This window comes from Arvicola amphibius, chromosome 12 (genome assembly GCF_903992535.2).
Source record: "Arvicola amphibius chromosome 12, mArvAmp1.2, whole genome shotgun sequence".
NCBI classification, from domain to species: Eukaryota; Metazoa; Chordata; class Mammalia; order Rodentia; family Cricetidae; genus Arvicola; species Arvicola amphibius.
In genome coordinates this window covers 163,877,195-163,896,875 of record NC_052058.2, presented here as the reverse complement: position 1 = coordinate 163,896,875, position 19,681 = coordinate 163,877,195, and the positions used below count along the sequence as shown (strand labels likewise).

The window sequence follows — 19,681 nt, the reverse complement described above, 5'->3', positions numbered from 1 at the left end:
AAATGCTGTGATTCAGGCCACACAGTGACTAATAAAATATTGTGGGGATGGCCGAATCTGGGCTGCACCGAGGGTGTCAGGTGACAGGTACCTCGGGAGGCAGCTGCTGGCCTTCACTGGGGGCAGTGGTCATCCAGGTGCCTCAGAGTTCCCATCGGCACGTAAGGGAACAGAGAGCCTACAGGGCTGCCGCCTCAGCAGCGGTAGAGCTCAGCTGACTGCGGGTGAGCTCCCTCTGGGAGTGAGGGGCTCAGAACAGCCCACCCCTGCTCCTGCCCCACTCCCACATCCTTGGCGATGGCACCGCCCACACTGCTCCGGGCTCCTCCTCCTCTCACCTTCTGGGCAGCTGGCTGACCTCACCTGTGAGCCTGTCCCAGTCACTTCCCCAAGCAGCGGCCTTGTGGGAGGTCCACCCGCCCTCAGCACTCTCCTGCGGACCCTCAGTGCACGCCTGTCAATTCCATCAAGGGCTAACCCACTTTCCACCACCCATAAGGCTACACCACATTCCCGCGGCAGATGCGCGGCAGGTACGCAGCTGTTTCCAGGCTGGTTAGCTAACTGCCTTTACCGCGGTCCCCCCTCCCTCGCCCCCCACCCCAACTACTTACTGAGAGACAGCAGCATCTGCTGAGCTGTGTTTCAGGACCAGCTGGAGTTCCTACCAACTCCTTTAAGGTACTTGGGGCAGGGGTGTTAACCCAATGAGGAAACAAATCAGAGGAACTCAGTCAGGGCCAGGGATCTAACAGTAAGCAGTGGAGCCAATTCCAGCCCGGGGCCATCTTATTTAAGACGGGAGCTGTCCCCCTTTGGAAGCAGACACAAAGTCACTGTCATGTATGGTTTATTCTCACATTCGTTATTTGTGTGCTCCTCACAACAGTCCTGTGAGGTAGGTAGGGTTATGTGTTACTCTACGCCCATTTCGTAGATGAAGAAATGGAGGTGGCTCAGTGAGGCGAGTGCCCTGCAGAGTCACATAGTGTGTTAGTGGCTTCACAGGCTCCACACTTGCTCTAAGGTCAAGCTGTTGAATTAGGAAGCACCAAACAGATGAAGAAAAAAAGGGGGGGCAGTGTTGATTTCGGAGGGTTTTCCCCTCCTTGACTTATTTGACCATGATCACAGCTTCTGTTGTCTGGATTGTGTTCTCTGAAGAACTTTCTCAAGTACCCACTGGTGCAGTGGCTCCACAGCCAGACAGACTCCTGGCTCCTGCCGGCTCCCACCGGCTCCCGCTGAAGGCAGGGAAAGGCCTTTGTTGCCTCAGGACCAGGTTTTGCCTATTACCATGAAAGCGCCTCATGCACAAGGTGTAACCATGGAAACCCTTTGCTTCGTCCACCCCTGGATCCTGTTCCAGGCTTCCCTGGCTGTGTCTGGAGCATGTCTCCAGCGGGGAAGATTCTGGGACTCGAAGCTGTAGTCACTGCAGGGATGACTCACAATGTGCAGCTCCTGTTGGGGAGCAACAATCTGGTGTTTCTAGCCCTTCATGTGTCCCTGGGAGGCCCACAAGTAGTTATGACGGGGAAGGCTGCTTTCTTAGTAGTGGTAGGGACTGGACACTCACTCCAGGGCACTCTGGTGGTGCAGAGCTGTACTCCCTGCCGGACACTGTGTTCCGTTCCCAGGTCTCCCCAGTCAGCGGTCTTCTTCCAGCCAGACATGATCAGGAGCATGCTGAGCCATGGCTGGTGGGGAAGGCTGATGAACTGGGGGCCATGAACAAGGATAGAAAGGAGCTAATTTTGCTAATGACAAATTGCAAAGGGAGGCTGAGTTCTGAGTAATGGTACCGTCAAAGTGTCTAGTCAAAGCAAGGATGTACACCTGTGTGAGGAGGAAGACCTAGCGGGACAGAATGTCAACACTGAAAGAGCTTCCTGATAACCAGCAGGGCTCAACCTTGGTAGGAGCTGCCCTGGGTAGTGAGCTTTCTGTCACCAGGGGTGTGCAAGCTGGCATATGTGATCCCTTGCAGGTACTCAAGGAGAGGCACTCGTCCCCAAATGTACTGGGGTGTCCTAGAGAAGGGGAAGAACTAAAAGCTTCTGGATTATTTTCCAACCCTGAGAGTTCATAATATATTGATTTAAACTGACTGTTGAGTGATGCTTCCAATTCACGGGAAAAGGGCTAGGGAAGTCAAGCCATAGGAGGGTCATGATGTGTCGTTCATCATCCTGGCTCCAATACTATCACATCTTTGCAGGGAAAGCGACCAGTTTCTGAAACCAAGAACCCTCATTCAGCCTCTTTGGGAGGGCTGTTCCCTTCCGCTGAAGCCCGGATACACATCCCCTAGGCCACAGCCCAGCTCAGCTTTCTCCCTGAGTGGAATCACAAAGGGTTCTGGGAACATACTGCATTCCGCACCACCCACACACGGGCAAAGGTGTCCTGGCACCTGGAGGCATCCTGCAGGACAAGGAGCAGGAATGATGGGAGTCACTGCACACATTCCTAGGAAGCTCAGAGGAGCCTCTGGTTCCCACCCTCCCCCTCGGCAGCCAGGGCTCTCTCTGGAGATGGGGAAGTGAGGCACTGACTGGGGTATGGTGAGAACCTGTGAGCCCACTGCTCCTCCGTTGTCCCAGCCAGAGAGTTCTGTGGGCGCCTCCCGTGTGCATCAGCTGACTGTTCACTTGTCACTGTAAACTACCCACCGCCAGATCAACATAGCGAGAAGAGGTGGTTTCGTTTGGAGGACACGTGGATTCCCGAAGGTGGACTTCATCATGCGGAATCAAGCCCTGCTATGCAATTAATACAGATTAGTGTAGGTCCCCGCCTCGTGCCTGGTGAGACCCTCCTCAAAGCCAGGTTGGTTCCTCCCCCGTGTGTGTGGGGGGGTCTTTCTACCTGTACCGTATCAACCGGATGATCTTATTGTTCATGAAGTCCAGAGCGTGCGGATGGGAAGAGTCGATGCAGAAGCCATCGCTCAGGGCGATCTTCAGCACCTCCTCCACGAAGACCTGGAAGCTGTTGATCTGCTTGTTGGCGGGCACCACCCACAGCCTCTTGAGGTTCTGCTTGGTGTACTCTTCCTCTGGGAGGCCGTCCACATTGGCCACCCAGTCCAGAGTGAGGTGGTTGGGGTCCTGCAAGTGGCTGGTGATGGAGGAGAGGTTGCCGTTGGAGCAGTAGAAGAGCTTGGAGCCCAGGAGCTTGAGGAAGAGGCAGGAGGTGCTGAAGATGTTGGCGTTGAAGACCTCCATGCTGGAGGACGACAGGCTGTAGATCTGTGGCGCCTCCCGCACCGTGAAGTGGACCGTCTGCACGCGCTGCTTCAGGGTGATGTTGAGCATGGCGTTCTTCTCGGCCTTGGAGAGCTCCACCTCCTTCTCCTGCAGGGCCTCGATCAGGGGCTGGACCTGGTAGAAGTCAGCTTCCCTGCGGAGCAGGCCCATCTCCTGGAAGTCCTCCGGCAGGTCCAGGTGGGAGGTCCGCAGGAAGTTGAGGATATAGCGGAAGACTTTGCCATCGCGGTCGATGAAGCAGTTGCCCTGGCTGTCCTTCTTGGTGGGTATCTTCCCGCTGAACATGGCTCCCAGCATGGAGTCAGGGAAGCTGGTCAAGGTGGCCAGGGAGGTTGTGTAGAGCTTCCCCCCGACATTCAGTGTGATGGGGTCAGACATGGTAGGAGGGCCAGGTGCCTGGAAACAGTTCTGGATGTGGAAAATGAGAAACTCTAAATTAGTAAATTAAAATAAAAATTCAATTCTGATCTAACCATATCTGTGTAGTCACACTCCTTAGCTCCTAATTATAGGTCACGGCTCCACTGAGGGTGAAATGTATTGATGCCTGATGAATGGTTGATAACTGCTGCATCTTAGACTCACCAGGGAAGAAAATGCACACATGTGTACGCACACACTCAGACAGACACACACACTCAGACACACAGACACCCGTGTCCTAGAACTCATAAGAATTTTTGGAAAAGCCTCCTTGGTGATTTCAAAAGCTCAGTAAGGCTAGAGAGCCCCTGGTCTGTGGACGAAAGGAACACATGCCTGGGCTAAGAGCTCCCTGAATTCCTTTATGAATATTAATTTGAATACATAACAGGCCTGTCGTCTTTGGACAAAGACGGTGTCATCATCCGTCCCTGTGGACAAGGGCATCTGGACCAGGACTTATTCCTGGCTTAGAGAAGTGAGTGCTTTGGCAGGATTCAAACTCAAGGTCCTTTATTTGTGAAAGAAAAATGTGTAAATGATTCGGGCTAGAGAAGGTCATTCTGTGAAGCCCTTAACAGATGCTTTGTGCTGGGCTCATTATTCTCGGTGCATCAGCGCGCTGATCTGAAATGAACTATTTTCCTCTTCCAACTCACAAATAGTTGTAACTAGTGCCATCTCCACCCATCTGCAGAGCTACCCTGGATCACTGGCTTCCACATGACGATCCTTTTTGGGCCCCTCCCCCACACCAAGCCACTCTGCCATGAAGATGCTCTTCTCGGTCCTCAGCCTGAAGCTGACTGCAGAGGGGTGCTGCTCCTGAAGGCGGTCTCCCCACTTTTAAAAACACCCTTGGTTAGAGATGGCTCAGCAGACAGAGCATTCACTGCTCTTGCCGAGGACCGGGGTTCAATTCTCAGCACCCACATGGCTGCTAACAACTACCTGTAACTCCCGTTCCAGAGGTTCTGACGTCCTCCTCTGGCCCCTGAGGGCACTGCATGCAGGTGGTGCACAGACATACATGGCAGGCAGAATATTCATACATATCAAATAAAAATAAGTGAAATGTTTTTGAAAGATGATAAAAAACACCCTCACTGCCTCCCAGCCTCCAGCATCTAGGGAGGGCACTGGCCTCCTTTAACTGTAAGTCCTGGATCTAATATCTTTTTAAGGTTCTTGAGAGCACGAGCTACACCCACTCGGCTTCTACAGGAAATGTAGAATGATGGGTTCAGCAGCGCCACCCTGACAGTGGAGGTGGGGACACCGAGAGAACTAAGCCTCGGTATTGCCCTACAGAAGAACCTATGCTGGTGGGAGCGTAGGGGAGGCAGACCACAGGCAGTGGAGTGTGCTGAACGGACAGATTCATGAGGAGCTGGGAGAGACGAATCCGGGCACGAGAAACATGCTGCTAAGCATACAGGTCCACGGGGGTGGGGTCAGCGGAGGGCAGCGTCTCTGTGTGGAGTGTGTCTACATTGGGACCCCCTTTCTCTCCAGGGATGGGACCAGGATGGACAAAGATGCCCGACTGCTTTGCCCATCAGTCCAATGGGGTATTTGATACTGCAGACAAGCATTCGCCATCTGGAGTGTCTGAAGAGGAACCAGCCCATGATGAAGTTACAAAACTCTTGGCAGAAACATGGAGCAGATGGGCTGTGAGACACTGGCGAGGGCTGGGTGGCAGGCGGCCGTGGAAGGAAGGGGTGGTCAGCTTTGTTAGCAGCTGGGAAGGGTGCTTGGAGCACACAGCTGAGTCAGGCAGGGGTGTGTCTCCACAGTAGGCTTGCTTTATGTCTCTGTGAGTACGTGTGCTCATTTTCACAGTAGGCTTGCTTTATGTCTCTGTGCGTACGTTTGTTTTCACAGTACGCGTGCTTCATGTCTCTGTGCGTACGTGTGTTTGTTTTCACAGTACGCTTGCTTTATGTCTCTATATGTATGTGTGCTTGTGGCCACACTATGATTTATGTCTATCTGTGTATGTGTGTTTGCTTCCACAGTAGGCTTGTCTCATTTCTCTGTGTGTATATGTGTGTGTGTTAAGATCTGTAAAACTTTTAACTCCAGATTACAACAGCTCTGGAAAAATACAAACACATGGGTAACTTCCATTTTGACCATACCGCCATCTTGGGTAAGAGTACCCACATGTGCTATTATTCTTTGATTTATTAAAATATCCCTTTTAATCTCCTTACATTTACTAGCATTAGTAAGCTGTAACTAATTGGATAAAGTACAAGTCTAAATTTAGTTTATATGTCTAGTTTAAATATAACAGGTAATGGTACCCAATTCTCAAGTGTCTACAGATCTGAGAGTATGGCATTTACCAAAAGAGCTTCTAACACAGAGACATGCCAGCTCCCATAGCTCCTCCAAGAAGATGCATGGTTACAAAAGACCTTACGCCTTGAGGCCTGCCTTTCGGTATGGCAAAGCCACCCACACAGCAAAAAGCGGCCTTCTACCCCTTCAGCTTCCTCGACGCTATACCTGGGGGATCTGATTGTCTCATCCTGCCAAGACAGGCAGACTAAATCCCCCTCCCCCGCCACAGGAAAATCTTGGGGCCTCTTGTACTCAGCAGCTAACGGCAAGCACTGCTTCTGAGGCTGATGTTCTCCAAGGACTACGGAGAGACTTGGGATTGCCTGTGTAGCTAAAAACGCTGTCTCATTTATCCTTCCCAGATCTGCTAATGGCATTTGATGATTTTAGGTACTGGTAGCTCATTATCTCATTTGTTAAGCTTCCTGTTAAATACAGACAGGTGTACCTCTTTAAAAGGCTTCAGAGTCCAGGACTAACAGGTGTATCTTTAAAAATTCCCTTTAATGTTCCAGTTGTCTTACAGATACCTACAGGTTCAAAAAAAAAAAAAAAAAGTTCTGCTGCTTTATCAGGAAATCTGGTCTGGTAAAAACTAACAGTCTCCAGAGCGCATTTTAACCCCATCACTCCTGCTGTCTGGGCCCTCCAGATGACGCCAGCACCGCACCAGCTCCCGGGACTTCACCACTGGTACCAACCAACTAAAATCTGGTTTTCTCTGCTCTCGTGTCTCAGCCATTTACCCGAGCCTCTCCTCTACAACCAGGGCACTTCTCGGTCCCATCCTTTCTGGCAGTTAATGACCGTTCCCATGGCTAGCCCCATGCATAGGGCCAATAGTAACAGTATTTTTTTTCTCCTAGCCACCTGCTTTTTGTCTCCCTCAAGGAACAGCTGCCTGAGGTCTCCAGGATGACAGCAAACCAGAAGCGTCTCCAGCCACACCTCTTGCTGAGCATGAGCCCACCAACTCCCAGCTCTCCCCTCTCCCATGTGGCGCAATGCCCGCAAGAAGTAGCCAGACTTGAGTCTGCGTCCCTTTATCCAAAGAAAATCTAAAATGCTTGGTCAAAAGCATCACCTCAGCTCCCTAACACCCCTTTATACAAAAAGTCTGGATTGTTAGTTAGGGGGCTTCACCCCAACCCCTGGCATCCATTTACGGAATGTTGGGTAGAAAACTCCATTCCAAGCTCCCTCCCCTGGGAGCTGCCTCAGTTCAAACACCACCTCCGAGAGAGCCCGCCAAACGGTGACCCATTCCCACAGGCTATTTAGACTGCCCCCCAGAGAATGAACACATGGTCTCCCCTTCTCCTCTCTGTGTTTTCCCAGGGGCCACCCAGGAGTACTGTCATCCATTAAACCTGGGTATCTTTTAATTTGGTCCGATGGGGATCAGTTGCGTTGGCGGAGAGGTTGGTCGTTTAAGGAAAATACTAACAGCGAGGAAACACTGGAGCAAAGTAAGACCAGAAACCAGCTGGGCAAACTCCAGACTCTGCATCTCCACGTCCAGCTCCAGCTCCACTCAGCTTTGCTGTTGAGGGCAGCACACTTCTCTCTCGTGGGCTGGTTCCACTCCCTGTTAGCAGCTCTCCTCAGCAGGTGTCTAACACCTTGGGGTTCTCCAAGGCGATCCAGGCTTCACCTTCACAGCTTCGTGCAATGGCCTCTCCACGAGGCCTCCCAGGGATGCCCCTGACGCATGCCTGGCCTCGGCGGCTTTATTCCATGATTCCTTTCTTCTATCCTTAATTCTAAAGCCAGAACCACACGCCTGAAGCTGCCAAGTTCTGCTGCTTTGCTGGGGCTGGAACATGGCCCCCTCCTTCAAACCCATCTTCACCTGTTTTCTGTGTTTCACTGCCTAAGCTTGGCTGTCTTTGAACTTGCTCTTTAGACCACGCTGGCCTCGAACTCAGAGATCCGCCAGCTTCTGCCTCCTCAGTGCTGGGGTTAGAGGTGTGCGCCCCACTACACCCTGCTCCTAATTTTTTCTCCAGTTTCTTAGCTGGGTGGGGTCTTGCCCTGAGGTCACCATTCCCTTTATCTCCTTGAACACAGCATTTAGCTTTATTCTACTTCCTGGTACTCTTTTTTTTTTTTTTTTTAAATTTACATTTTGTAATTTACCCTGCTCAGCTTGCTCCTTTTCATTATGAATTTTCATTAGAGTGACCACTAAAAACCACACGACAGAGTCTATACTAGGCTGTTTTGAGATTTCCTCTGCCAATGGAATTAATTCAAAATTCTTCACTTTAGCCCGAGGCAGACTTTTCAGACAAGGGCAAAAGACAGCTGCTTTTTTTCACCGAAATATCACAAGAAGGATCTGTAGGCAACACAGTAAAATTCTTCTCTGAAATGACTTAGCACCTCTGTCTTCCATGTTCCTGCAAGCGTGGCCCTTAAGCAGTGCTTAAAGCAGTCCACTGTTTCCAAAGCACCAAATTCCAAATTCCTCCAAACAAGCACATGGTCAGGCCTATACTACATGACTCCCGCTTCCAACTTCTGTCTTAGGGTTTCTACTGCTGTGCAGAGACACCATGACCATAGCAACTCTTATAAGGAAAACACTTAGTTGGAGCTCACTTACAGCTTCAGAGATTCAGTCCATTATCATCTGGGGGAGCGTGGTGGCATGCAGGCAGACATGGGGCTAGCGTGTGCCAAGTGTCCTACATCTTGCAACAGGAAGTCAAACTGACAGTCACACTGACGGAAGCTCGAGCAAAAGAGATCTCAAAGCGTGCTACCACAGGGCCACACCTCCTAACAGTGCCTTGGGGACAATTTTCTTTCAAACCACCAGATCCTCCATCTTTTCTGCTGTCAGCTTTTAAGGCCTAAACTAGGAGCCAGTGCATCTATAAGGCTCTGCCCAAGTTTCCCATGTTCAGAACTCTCCTCTCATTGTGCATGGTGGTTGATACTTTTAATTCTAACACTCAGGGAGGCAGAGACTCAGAGACTCAGGAGGATCTCTGTGAGTTCAAGGCCAGTCTGGTCTGTAGAGTAAGGTCCAGGCCATACAGGGTTACATAGTGAGCTCCTGTCTGAACAAACAAACCAGCTCTGTTCTGGTGGCTACAATCCTGCTCGGGAGCCAGAGGCAGGCAGATCTCTTGAGTTTGAGGCCAGCCTGGTCTACAGAGTGAGTTCCAGGACAGCCAAGGCTACACAGAGAAACCCTGCTTCAAAAAACAAAACAAAACAAAGAAGAATGAGTTTCACTGTGTACAAATTATCTCTATAAACTAGAACATAGAATATTATAGCATATTAATGAGTCATGACTCAATATGGCAAGTGGGCTGTGACCAGTTACATCTATTGCTATGAGATTTCTGTTTCAGTTATGTGTGTACTTGATCATAAAATGATATCCTAAAGTGAGACACTGGCATGCGGAGTGCTTTAAATTAAAACCGAAATTATGGTACGGGTTGTGACTATAGGGAAGAGGAGAGGAAAGGCTCCGTCCTTGGAGTTATGAAATAAACTGACAGCAGAGAGGGACAGACAGACAGACATGTAAAGCACAGAACCACAAACAGAGCCCGAGGAGATGCCGGATTACTGAAGTCTGTATAGTAACCGAGTAACAGGCACTAGGGGCTGGGGCTCACCATACACGTTGTGTGTCTGATTACCACGTGGGCAGCAGGGGGAAAGCTTCTGCAGAGAGCTGTGTCAGGGGTCACATTTGAGATAAGTCAAGCATCCACACTAGTGACAGTCTCCAAATAAGGTCAGGGAGCGAGCAGGAAGCCCTTCCCTGGGATGGAGGGCTTCATGTAGCCTGCTTGGAGAGAGCTGCCAGACCATGGCAGACTGCAGCCTCTGACCACAGGGCCTCCCGGCAGAGCTGTCCCCAGAAGAATGGGGTACACCTGTGATAAAACTTGTTTGGGCGCTGGGGATGGCATCTCTTCGTCTATTCTGTGACTCAGTTCATCTTCCAGGTTGAGGAGCCAATGGCTAGAGAGCTAGTCAAAGCAATTCTGTCTTTGGTCGTGTAAGGAATCTTCAGAGAACGTCCCTATTGCACCAGGAAGAAGAGCTAAGAGCCAGCCAGGCAGGGGCTCAGAGAGGCTTTGGGCTTCTTTGAATTCAAAGCACTAAGCATGGCATATCAGTTTGGGGAATCATTTCCTGAGCCTCAAGCCCTTTGGGAACGACAGGACTCACATCTGCATAGCCACTGTCTAGCACACAGTAGGTCCAGGTGGACTGGTATAGTAAGAGCTATGCACCCTGGTCCTGTCTCTAGGTCTAGGCCGGAGTTCCAAAATGCTCATCCTTTGGTGTACGTAACTTCTCCTGAAATACACGGGAAAGGGGCACCTCCCATTAATCTTAACAAGCCCAGCCACCACAGTGGGTTGACATTTGGACAGGTCTTAGGATAATGGCTGGTTGCCAGAAAAACCAGCCACTAGAGGGTTGAACTTTGACCCCTTACCTTCCAGTGGAGACCGCAGAGTGACAATCACCAAGGCTAAATAATCAGCCATGTTCACATATGGAAACCCCCACCCCCCACCCCACCCCACCCCACCCCCGCAAACACCCAACAATAGGATTGAGTCGGTGAACTCAAGGAGCTACTCTGGTTGGGGCACCTTGAGGGGATGAGGCTGCCGGCCATCTCTCCATATGCGCCATACGCAGCTCTTCCTCTGGCCTTGTCTCAATTACTCCTCTACAATAAGCTATGCATCTACTAAGTAGACTGTCTCCATGCACTCTGCAGGCTGTTCTCAGAACTCGCCTGGCCTGGGTAGGAGGTCATGGGAACCTCTGATACGTCAGCTAACGGATAGGAGCACACGAGACAACTTAACAGTGAAGGGCTGAGCCTGCAGGGTCTTCACTAACGCTAGGAAGACAATGTTAGAGAATTATTATATGTGAGGAAACCCCACGTTTGGTGTTGGTGTAGGAGTACAGGGATTGAATGAGAATGACTCATGTTTAGTCAGATATTGAATATTTACAGAGTAGAATTGTTTGAAAGGATTAGAAGGATTAGAAGGTGTGGCCTTGCTGGAGGAAGTGTGTTAGTTGGGTGGGAATGAGGTTTCAAAAGGCCAAGCCAGGGCCGGGTGGTGGTGGCGCATGGCCTTTCATCCCAGCCCTTGGGAGACAGATGGATCTCTGTGAGTGAGTTCAAGGATAGCCTGGTCTATACAGTGAGCTGGGAGACAGATGGATCTCTGTGAGTTCGAGGACAGCCTGGTCTACAGAGTGAGTTGCAGGATGGGCTCCAAAGCTACAGAAAAACCCTGTTTTGAAAAACAAACAAGCCCAGGCTGTGTCTCTTCCTCCCTGCTGCCTGTGAATCTGGATGTAAAGCTCTCAGCTCCAGGGCCAGGCCTGTCTGTGTGCACACCATACTCCCTGCTATGATGATAATGAATGAACACTCCAAAACCGTGAGCAAGCCCCCAGTTAAACGCTTTCTTTGAGAGAAGTGTTGCAGCCAGACAGTGGTGCACACCTTTAATCCCAGTACTCGGAGGGAGACACAGGTGGATCGCTGTGAGTTCAAGGCCAGCCTGGTCTACGGGGTGAGTTCTAGGATGACAGCCAGGGCTACACAGAGAAACCCTGTCTTGAAAAATAAAAAATAAATAAGTGTTGCCTTGGTCATGGCTCCTCTTCATAGCAGTAGAACAGGGACTAAGATGGGGTAAGGGGAAGGTCAGTGGTAGAGGACTTGCCTGGCATCTAAGGCCCTGAGTTCAGAAAGTGGTACTTTTTTTTTTCTCTTTTGGATTTTATTTATTTATTTATTTAATGTATAAGAGTGCTCTATGTGCACATACACCTTTATTCCAGAAGAGGGTATAAGATCCCACTGAAGATGGTTTTGAGTCACCATGCAGCTGCTGGGGATTGAACTCAGGACCTCTGGAAGAGCAGCTAGTGCTCTTAACCACTGAGCCACCTCTCCAGCCTGGAAAGTGGTGCTTAAGGGTTGGGTCAAACAGCTCAGGAGCATCTCCCAAATACGTGCAGTGTTTCCAAGCCCAAGACTACAGACAGACAAACTGGTAATGAGAGCCATAAGCAACAGAGGCATTAGCAGCCTCTGAAAGTCTAAAACCTCTTGAAGCATCTTGTTCAAACGCCACTCTGCGACCTGCTTGGCGAGCCAGCAGCTGCCGGCTGTTGCTGGGCCTCACTTAACATTTGGCAACTCTTTACCCATTTAATTAATTTCTTCCACGTTTGGTGGTGAAGATCAGTCTAGGATCTCATGCGTGTGAGGCAAGTCTTCTGCCACTGAGCTCCATCGTCAGCATTCATATATTTTAAAATTTTTTTTCTGTTTTGTTTTTTGTTTTTGAAGACAGGGTTTCTCTATACAGCCTGGGCTGTCTTGGAACTCATTCTGTAGACCAGGCTAGGCTAGCCTTTAACTCACAGAGATCTGCCTGCCTTTGCCTCCTGAGTGCTGGGATTAAAGGCCTGTGCCACCAATGCCTGGCTCACATTTTTGTATTGTGGGAGATAAAACCCCTGACCTTGGGAATGCAAGAATCTCTACTCCCGTGCTACATCCTCAGCCCTACTTTAATACCGAGTCTGTGGTGCTAAGTGATTTCCTCCATGCCTTTACAAGCACACCTTGAGGGGGTTCAGAACACACCACCCTCAACACATGACCAGAATATGTCGTGTCTCCTCAGGCATATGGACTCTTTAGTTGTTTTGAGAAAGTGCAGACGTCGGAGCAGATCTGGACAGATGCACTTGTAGAAAGGGGGGCTGCAAGTGTAGAGGAAACTCATTAGGACCGAGAAGGGAGCTACTTGGAGATGGCTATGGTCACCTGAGACTTCCATCTGTATAAGAAGCTAACCCACTGAGTTCAAGGCCAGCCTGGTCTACAAGAGCTAGTTCCAGGACAGGCTCTAGAAACTACAGGGAAACCCTGTCTCGAAAAACAAAAAAACAAAAAAACAAAAAAAAAAAAAAAAAAGAAGCTAACCCATATTCATTACGCATTTCCTCCCCCCACTCTCCCATAATTCCCTACCACTGTCAGAAGTTCAAGCTCTTGCTCCTTTCTCTAGTCCAGGATGCCGTATAAACTTAATCACAAATGTGCACACGCTGACCAAAATGGGTTTCCTCCTGTTCGTCTGCTTTAGCCGTCCTAGGCATCTAAGACCCACTTTTTCTTTCCTACAATACTCTCACCCCCTCCAGTTTGTAGACGGGGGAAACTGAGGCTCAGAGGGGGTAGGTCGTATCTAGTCAGTGGAGGAGCTGAGATCAGAATCCGACCCTGAACCTCACACTTCTCAGTTTCCTCTATCACAGGATGAACGTATTCCCTGGTACGCAATGAAAGCAAAGACACCCACGTCCTCATTCTCTGTATACAACCAGCTTGGAGTTCTGCCCACTTACGCCTGAAGACAGGGGGACAAAGTCCCAAGATGATGAACAGCGCCTGCACAATGCAGGTCCAAGGAGCCTTTCCCCAGCAACCCAGGTCTTTCAAGGCCAGATTCAAAAGGTAAACGAAGCAAACTGAATCAGGAAATAGAAGGTCCAAGCAACAGCCCTGTGTGGGAATGAACAGCTCTCTTATGAAGGTCTGCCCGATCACTTAAAACACAGGAAAACAAACAAAACAAAACAACAACAGCAAAAGAAAACAACAAAAACGCCAGCCTCACTCCCTCTCCGGGCCAACCACAAGCATCAAACCAGGAGATGGCAGCACCGTGATCCTTAAGGCACAGGTCGGGGCAGTGGGGCGGGGGTGCCCCACCTGGCTCTGTGGGAAGGGGCAATTTTAGTCCCGAAAACCATCACCTGCAACCTTTAACTAAGATCCCTGAGATAGAAACCTTTGAGATGCTCCATAGGAGCTGTGCCCTGCACAAAGGAAAGTCCTGGGTGTAGGTGCGTTAAATACAGAGGCCTCTTTAAGATCGGAAAGACTACATCAAGGGAAGTATTACCTCCACTTTACAAAGGGGAAACTGAGGCTCAGGAGATTAGGTAACTTGCCCAAAGCAGTGGCAGACTGTGTATGGAGGCTACTCCGTCAGCAGGGTGTGCACTCCGCAGCCTTTGCCCCGTAGGTGTTTCCACATCTGCCACCTCAACTTGACCGAACTATGACAGGCTCAGAGCCACGGGAGGCGTTGTCCTGAAGATTAGGTCACTAAAACGGCACAGCGGCAGCACGGTTATCATCCTGGTTGTGAGGACAGCTACTTAAGACCACACACCGAGAGGAGGCTGGGCCAGATTTCCACACAAGGACCCTTGAGCCTGTGCCCTGGCCAATACCAGAAGTCACAGTATTTTATTAAGGACCAGAAACAACTTCAATAAGGCTTGCGATGCTTCTGAGAGGAAAACCAAAGACATTGATGAATTGATTGATTGCGGTGCTAGAGCTCAAACTAGGACCCTGCCAACGCTAGGCAACGCTGTACCAGTGAGACACTGAGCTCAGAACAGAAGATATGAAGGCTGTCCTCAAATGACGGTAAGGGCTGGGGATGTGGTCAGTAGGACCAACTACTGTGACAACCAGAAGCCTACAGAATAACAATCCTCTCCTTCTGCTTAATTCACTCACCCATTCATTCATTCATTCTAGAGCCGAGAAATGATATGTAATTCATGCACACTTGCACGGGTCTTTCTGGACATCTCCGACAAGAGGAACCATGGGCTTCCTGGAGAAATGGGTGGCTCCTGGATTTTTTAAGAGCAAGTTCCAGGTAAGCCCGGAACTTCCTTTGCCAGGAACAAAGAACAAAGACTAATAAGTTCATGTCAGAAGAATACGGGAGCTGGTCGCAAGGACAGGTTTAGGATAATCTGAATATCAAAAATAAGAACAGTAATAGATTTCAGCACACTGGATTTTTTTTAATGGGTTCATAATATTACTGCAGAAAGAGAAAAACGGGTGAGGGGGGAGCAGGGAGCGAGAAAGAAGGTGCACCAGGAAGTGGGTGGGCCTGGTCCAGTCTTTGTTCCTTTTCCTGTGGCTGTGATAAACTATCCTGACTGTCTAGACCACTGCTCAAGGTACAGCCCAGCGTGGTGTGTGTGTGTGTGTGTGTATGTGTGTGTATGTGTGAGTCAAGGGCAGAAGGGGGTTGCAGCCCAACACGTGATCACACTGAGGAGGTACGGCACACGGTCACACTGCACCCAGTCAAGAGACAGGGCAATGAGTGCCCACTGCTGCTCAGTTCCCTTCCTCCATTTATATAAAAAGAGAAAGGTCCCACCCACCGTTAAGATGGCTCTTGTGGCTGGATGTAGTGGCAGATGTTTTTAATCCTAGTACTCAGGAGGCAGAGGCAGGCGGATCTCTGAGTTCGAGGCCAGCCTGGTCTACACACAGTGCGTTCCATGACAGCCAGGGCTACATAGTGAGACTCTGTCTTGAAGAAACCGAAAAGCTGAGCCTTGTGGTAGTTGGAGTGAGAATGTCCGCAGTAGGCTCGGATGTTCGAATACTTGGTCTCCAGTTGGTGGTGGTGTCTGGGTAGGTTTAGGAGGTCTGACCTGGCTGGAGGAATAATATGTCACTGGGGGCGGGCTTTGAGGTTTTAGGAGTCATGTTACCATTCTCTGGCGATCTGCTCTGCTTCCGACTTGCAGTTCAAGATGTGAATTCTCAGCTGTTCCTACTGCCAAGATGGACTCTCAGTCCTCTGGACAGACTGAAACAAACTCTTAAATTGCCTTGGTCACAACAAAAATAATCCAGATAATCTCCCATGGCATGACCAGAGGCCCACCTCCAAGGTGATTCTAGATTCTATCTGGTGGACAATTACCACTAGCCATCACGGGGATACAGGCCTGTATCCCCAGCACTTGGGAGGAAGAGGGAGGGAGAGCAGAAGCTCAAGGCCAGCCTGGTCTACAGGAGACCCTGTCTCAACCTACCCTTCCACCCCAAACGTACACCAACTAATACAGAAGGAATGGAAGAGTTAGAAAAATACTGTTTTGCAGCCTTCCATGTTACAGTTCAGGCAAAGGTCATCAATGGACATGGATGGAAGGAACAGAGTCTAGGGTGGAGGTTCTCAACTGTCCTAACGCTGTGACCCTTCAATACCGCTCATGTTGTGGTGACCCCAACAATAAAGTATCTTCATTGCTACATCATAACTGTAATTTTGCTACTGTTATGAACAGTTATGTGAATATGTGTTTCCTGGCGGTCTTAGGTGACCCCATGTAATGGTCGTTCAGCCTCAAAGGAGTCAAGACCCACAGTTGAGATCCGCTGGTCTAGAGAATTGCGTTACAGACATTTTCCCTGTTGCCATGGAGACATCATACTGTCATGATATTAACTACTAACCAAATGCCTCACAGAGGCCCCTGATATCTGCTTTCTAGAGTGATGGAATCAGAAGTACACATTACCAAAAAGGCAGAAACAAAAATAGCCAGGTCCCAATCACTAATGGACTAATCAAGTATACATAAAAGGTAAGAGGGCTCTTCTCAGATTAAATTATTTGCTCAGAGAGATGCTAACAAACGCGGGATGTGGGGTGGGTGGGACCGCATCTGATTGCTAAAGGTAACAACTCAAGATTTTCGGTGAAGGGAAATCTGGAAAAAATGTAGTATCAACTGCTAATTTGGTAACTGTTATGTAGCAGAATGCCACTATTATGAGACAGGTATATATGGGAGAATTTAAGAAAAAGTTTTGTTTTTTTTTTCCCCTCTAGACAGGGTCTCACTATGTACCCCAGGCTGGCCTAGAAGCAATCTTTCTGCTCAGTGTCCCAAATGCTGGGATCACAGGCATGTGCCACCATGCCTGGCTAAGATATTCATCTTCTTCCTCTCTCAGTTCACTCTTCCCATTTCCGTCCCGTTTCGAGTGTCAGACTTTCATAGTGCTGCCGTGCCGCACAGTCTGGAGCTCTCGGGCTCCAGCGATCCTCACGCCCCCGCCTCCTGAGCGGCCCAGACTATAGGGACAAGCTGCCCCGCCTGGCTTGTAGTTAAAGTAGCTGGGAGACAGGTGTGTCTGTCTGCGGAGAAGCAAACATGGCCAAGCATGAGCAGGTGAGTGCAGGCTGTTCTCGGAACTTGTCATAGGTCCGGCATTTGGAGGCTAAGACAGGGAGGTCCAGAGCTGGGGGAGTCGCTGAGTGGGAGATGTCCCATGGGAACAGCCTGTCTGTCTTCCACACTGGGATCCTGAGCCTAGAATCTGCTGCTGTTACGTGGCAAGAGCTACTTCTACAGCCAGAGTGCGCTGAGTGTAGGCGGTAAGAACCAGTGGCGCCTTTAGGGGTTGAGGGCAGTGTATGTATGGTTTCTGGTCGGAGTCAAGTTTGCTGTAGGTTCTGCCATATCCTAGCTGGTGTAGTCAGTGGCCAGTTCCCGGGGAAGATGGTGATCATGAAAACGGGAACAGGAATAAGGGTTACAGCTGACTCAGCATTTCCAACTGCTAATGAGTCAACGTGCACATATCATGGGCAAATCAGACTCTCTCTCTCTCTCTCTCTCTCTCTCTCTCTCTCTCTCTCTCTCTCTCTAAGACAGGGTTTCTCTATGTAGCCCTGGCTGTCCTGGAACTCAAGAGATCCACCTGCCTCTGCCTCCCTAATGCCAGGATTAAGGCGTGCGCCACCTCGGCCCGGAGAAACAGATGCTCGCTCTCGGTGCTCTGCTTTATAGACCACGGCAGGCCATCTCCTTCCTCTGTAACCTGGCTTCTGCCATCCCCTATGCCAGGAATTCAAAGAGAAAAATCGCACTTCGCTGCCAGGCCTCGCATATGGAATTCCTGTCTTCTTTGGCTCCTAGCTCCTTCCCTCCACTCATTAGCACAGCTGACCTAAGTAGATGGGTACCTAGCCTCTCCGTGGGCTGGGGAGCCCCTCTCTACACCCAGAAACAGGCTGGGCAGGGAGAGGAAGCAGAATGCACTTTTTTTTCTTACTTTGTTTAGTTTGAACCATTTCCACCTTCCCTGACAGACTTATTTACCAACAGGAATATTTATTTCCCTGTCTTGGAGACAAATATTTTTAAAGCACTTCATTTTGAAATACTTGAATTTTCCGTTTGGAATCAAAGTCCTGAGACAAGTTCTCTCTGACTGCTGGGCTGTCAGGCAATGAAGACTGCCATTGTGGAGGGGCGTGGGCAGGGCACTGGGCACATTTCAAAGATGACAGCGTTCCAAGTGTCTACAGGTCAACAAGCACCTTCCCCACCTAACCTGGTTAGGTCACCAGCTTATGGACTTTGGCTGAGAGTTGGGCAGACTTCACCTTCACCCTGCATACCCAACAGCTGTATTCAACCTGTAAGAGGCCACAGGACCAACTTAGCAAGAGAGGAAAGGTACCTTCTAGACTCAGTTCACACAAGGGACCCTGGACTTTGTGACCATCAGCCCAGCGGGGGCTGGGGGGTAGTAAGCTGGAAGAAGAAAGCACCCAGGCAGATGCGATTTCCCTGCTTACAGAAATGCTTTGTTAAAGATGGTGTGGACTCCCAACAACCATGCAGAACTTTCCTTAGCCATCTTGGCTAGCTCTCCTGCTTTGTAACCACCTCCTTTCTCTTCCCGTGGTCTTTCCACACCTCGCGTCAGTGATAATGAGAAACAAAGGGCTTTCAAATCCCTCCAGCCTGAAGACACCGTAGGAGGGTTGCCTTCTAGCTGGGCACGTGGAGAAGCTAAGGAACTGGTCCCGAAGCACAACGTTGGCAGGGTACATCAGAAGGTTTATTTCTTCCCTACACTAACTCACCCAGACCCAACCTGTTTCCCCCGGCCTGCTGAAAAAGGCAGGGTCGTTGAAGGCGTTTGCGGCGAGTAACTTATCACCCGTGTTCCTCAACTGGAAACGGATGAGGCGAAGCCTTTGCGGGAATGCGAGAGTCGACTGAGTTTTGTGTGTGACGCACTGAGGACCGAGCACCGAGGATGGGCTCTTTATTTCTTAATCACATGGAAAGAACGGTGCTGTGTCCATCCACGGGTCCACAGCTCAACTACACGCCCTGGGGTGGCCAGAGCTGGGAGGGGGGTCCCTGTCATCCCAGTGGTTCGCCCTGCGCCCCTTCACCCGAGCCGGCACCCTACTCCAGGGCGCTGCAACCCGACCCTTCGGGGATCAGACAGACAAGATACCCCTGCTCATCTGCAGACCCCGCCCCTCTTCCCACCCACCCAAAGCTCCTCCCACAGAGCGCCCTTCCCCAGCCCCGTCCCCCCCCCCCCCAGCTCCGTCCACCCCACCACCACCAAACGCGCCCCTCCCCCGCGGCCAAGGGCGGGGCCACCCCACTTCACTGATGAGACCATCGAGGCGGCGGCAGATGACATTTCACGGCGGGACAGGTGCCCTGCGGGCCCCACTACGCGTCTGCTGGGTCCCGAGCTCCCCCTCACCCCCGGCGCACCGCACCCACCTCCAGCCCTCGCTCCGCAGCCTCCCCTCCAGCCAGCGCAGCTTCGCCAGGGGGCGGGCCGGGCGGGGGTAGGGGCGGGGCATCCCGGGCCGCGCGCTGGCCGCCGGGACTTGTAGTCCCCCTAGTGGAGCCTCGCGACGCCGTGCTCCCCCGCCCGGACT

The 19,681-nt window shown here is 50.6% G+C and overlaps 1 protein-coding gene across 4 annotated transcripts; it reads right to left on the bottom strand.

Annotated features, from left to right (window-relative positions):
- Nucleotides 1-833: 833 nt before the first annotated feature.
- Nucleotides 834-19,567, bottom strand: Kctd21 (potassium channel tetramerization domain containing 21). Of its 4 annotated transcripts, none has more exons than XM_038313754.1 (3): nt 19,521-19,567; nt 2,872-3,680; nt 834-2,762 (listed from the first exon to the last, which is right to left on the bottom strand). In XM_038313754.1, the coding sequence occupies exons 2-3, from the start codon at nt 3,648-3,650 to the stop codon at nt 2,756-2,758; spliced, it is 786 nt and encodes a 261-aa protein (XP_038169682.1). In that variant the 5' UTR covers nt 3,651-3,680; nt 19,521-19,567; the 3' UTR covers nt 834-2,755. The 4 variants fall into 4 exon arrangements, with proteins under 4 accessions (XP_038169682.1, XP_038169685.1, XP_038169683.1 ...); XM_038313757.1 differs by having other exon boundaries at nt 2,878-3,680; XM_038313755.1 differs by lacking the exon at nt 19,521-19,567 and adding an exon at nt 6,496-6,516.
- Between the last annotated feature and the right edge of the window lie 114 nt (nt 19,568-19,681).

What these genes read in the sequence shown, in the direction of transcription:
- Kctd21 (XM_038313754.1), bottom strand. Translation starts at nt 3,650, where the DNA reads ATGTCTGACCCCATCACACTGAATGTCGGGGGGAAGCTCTACACAACC.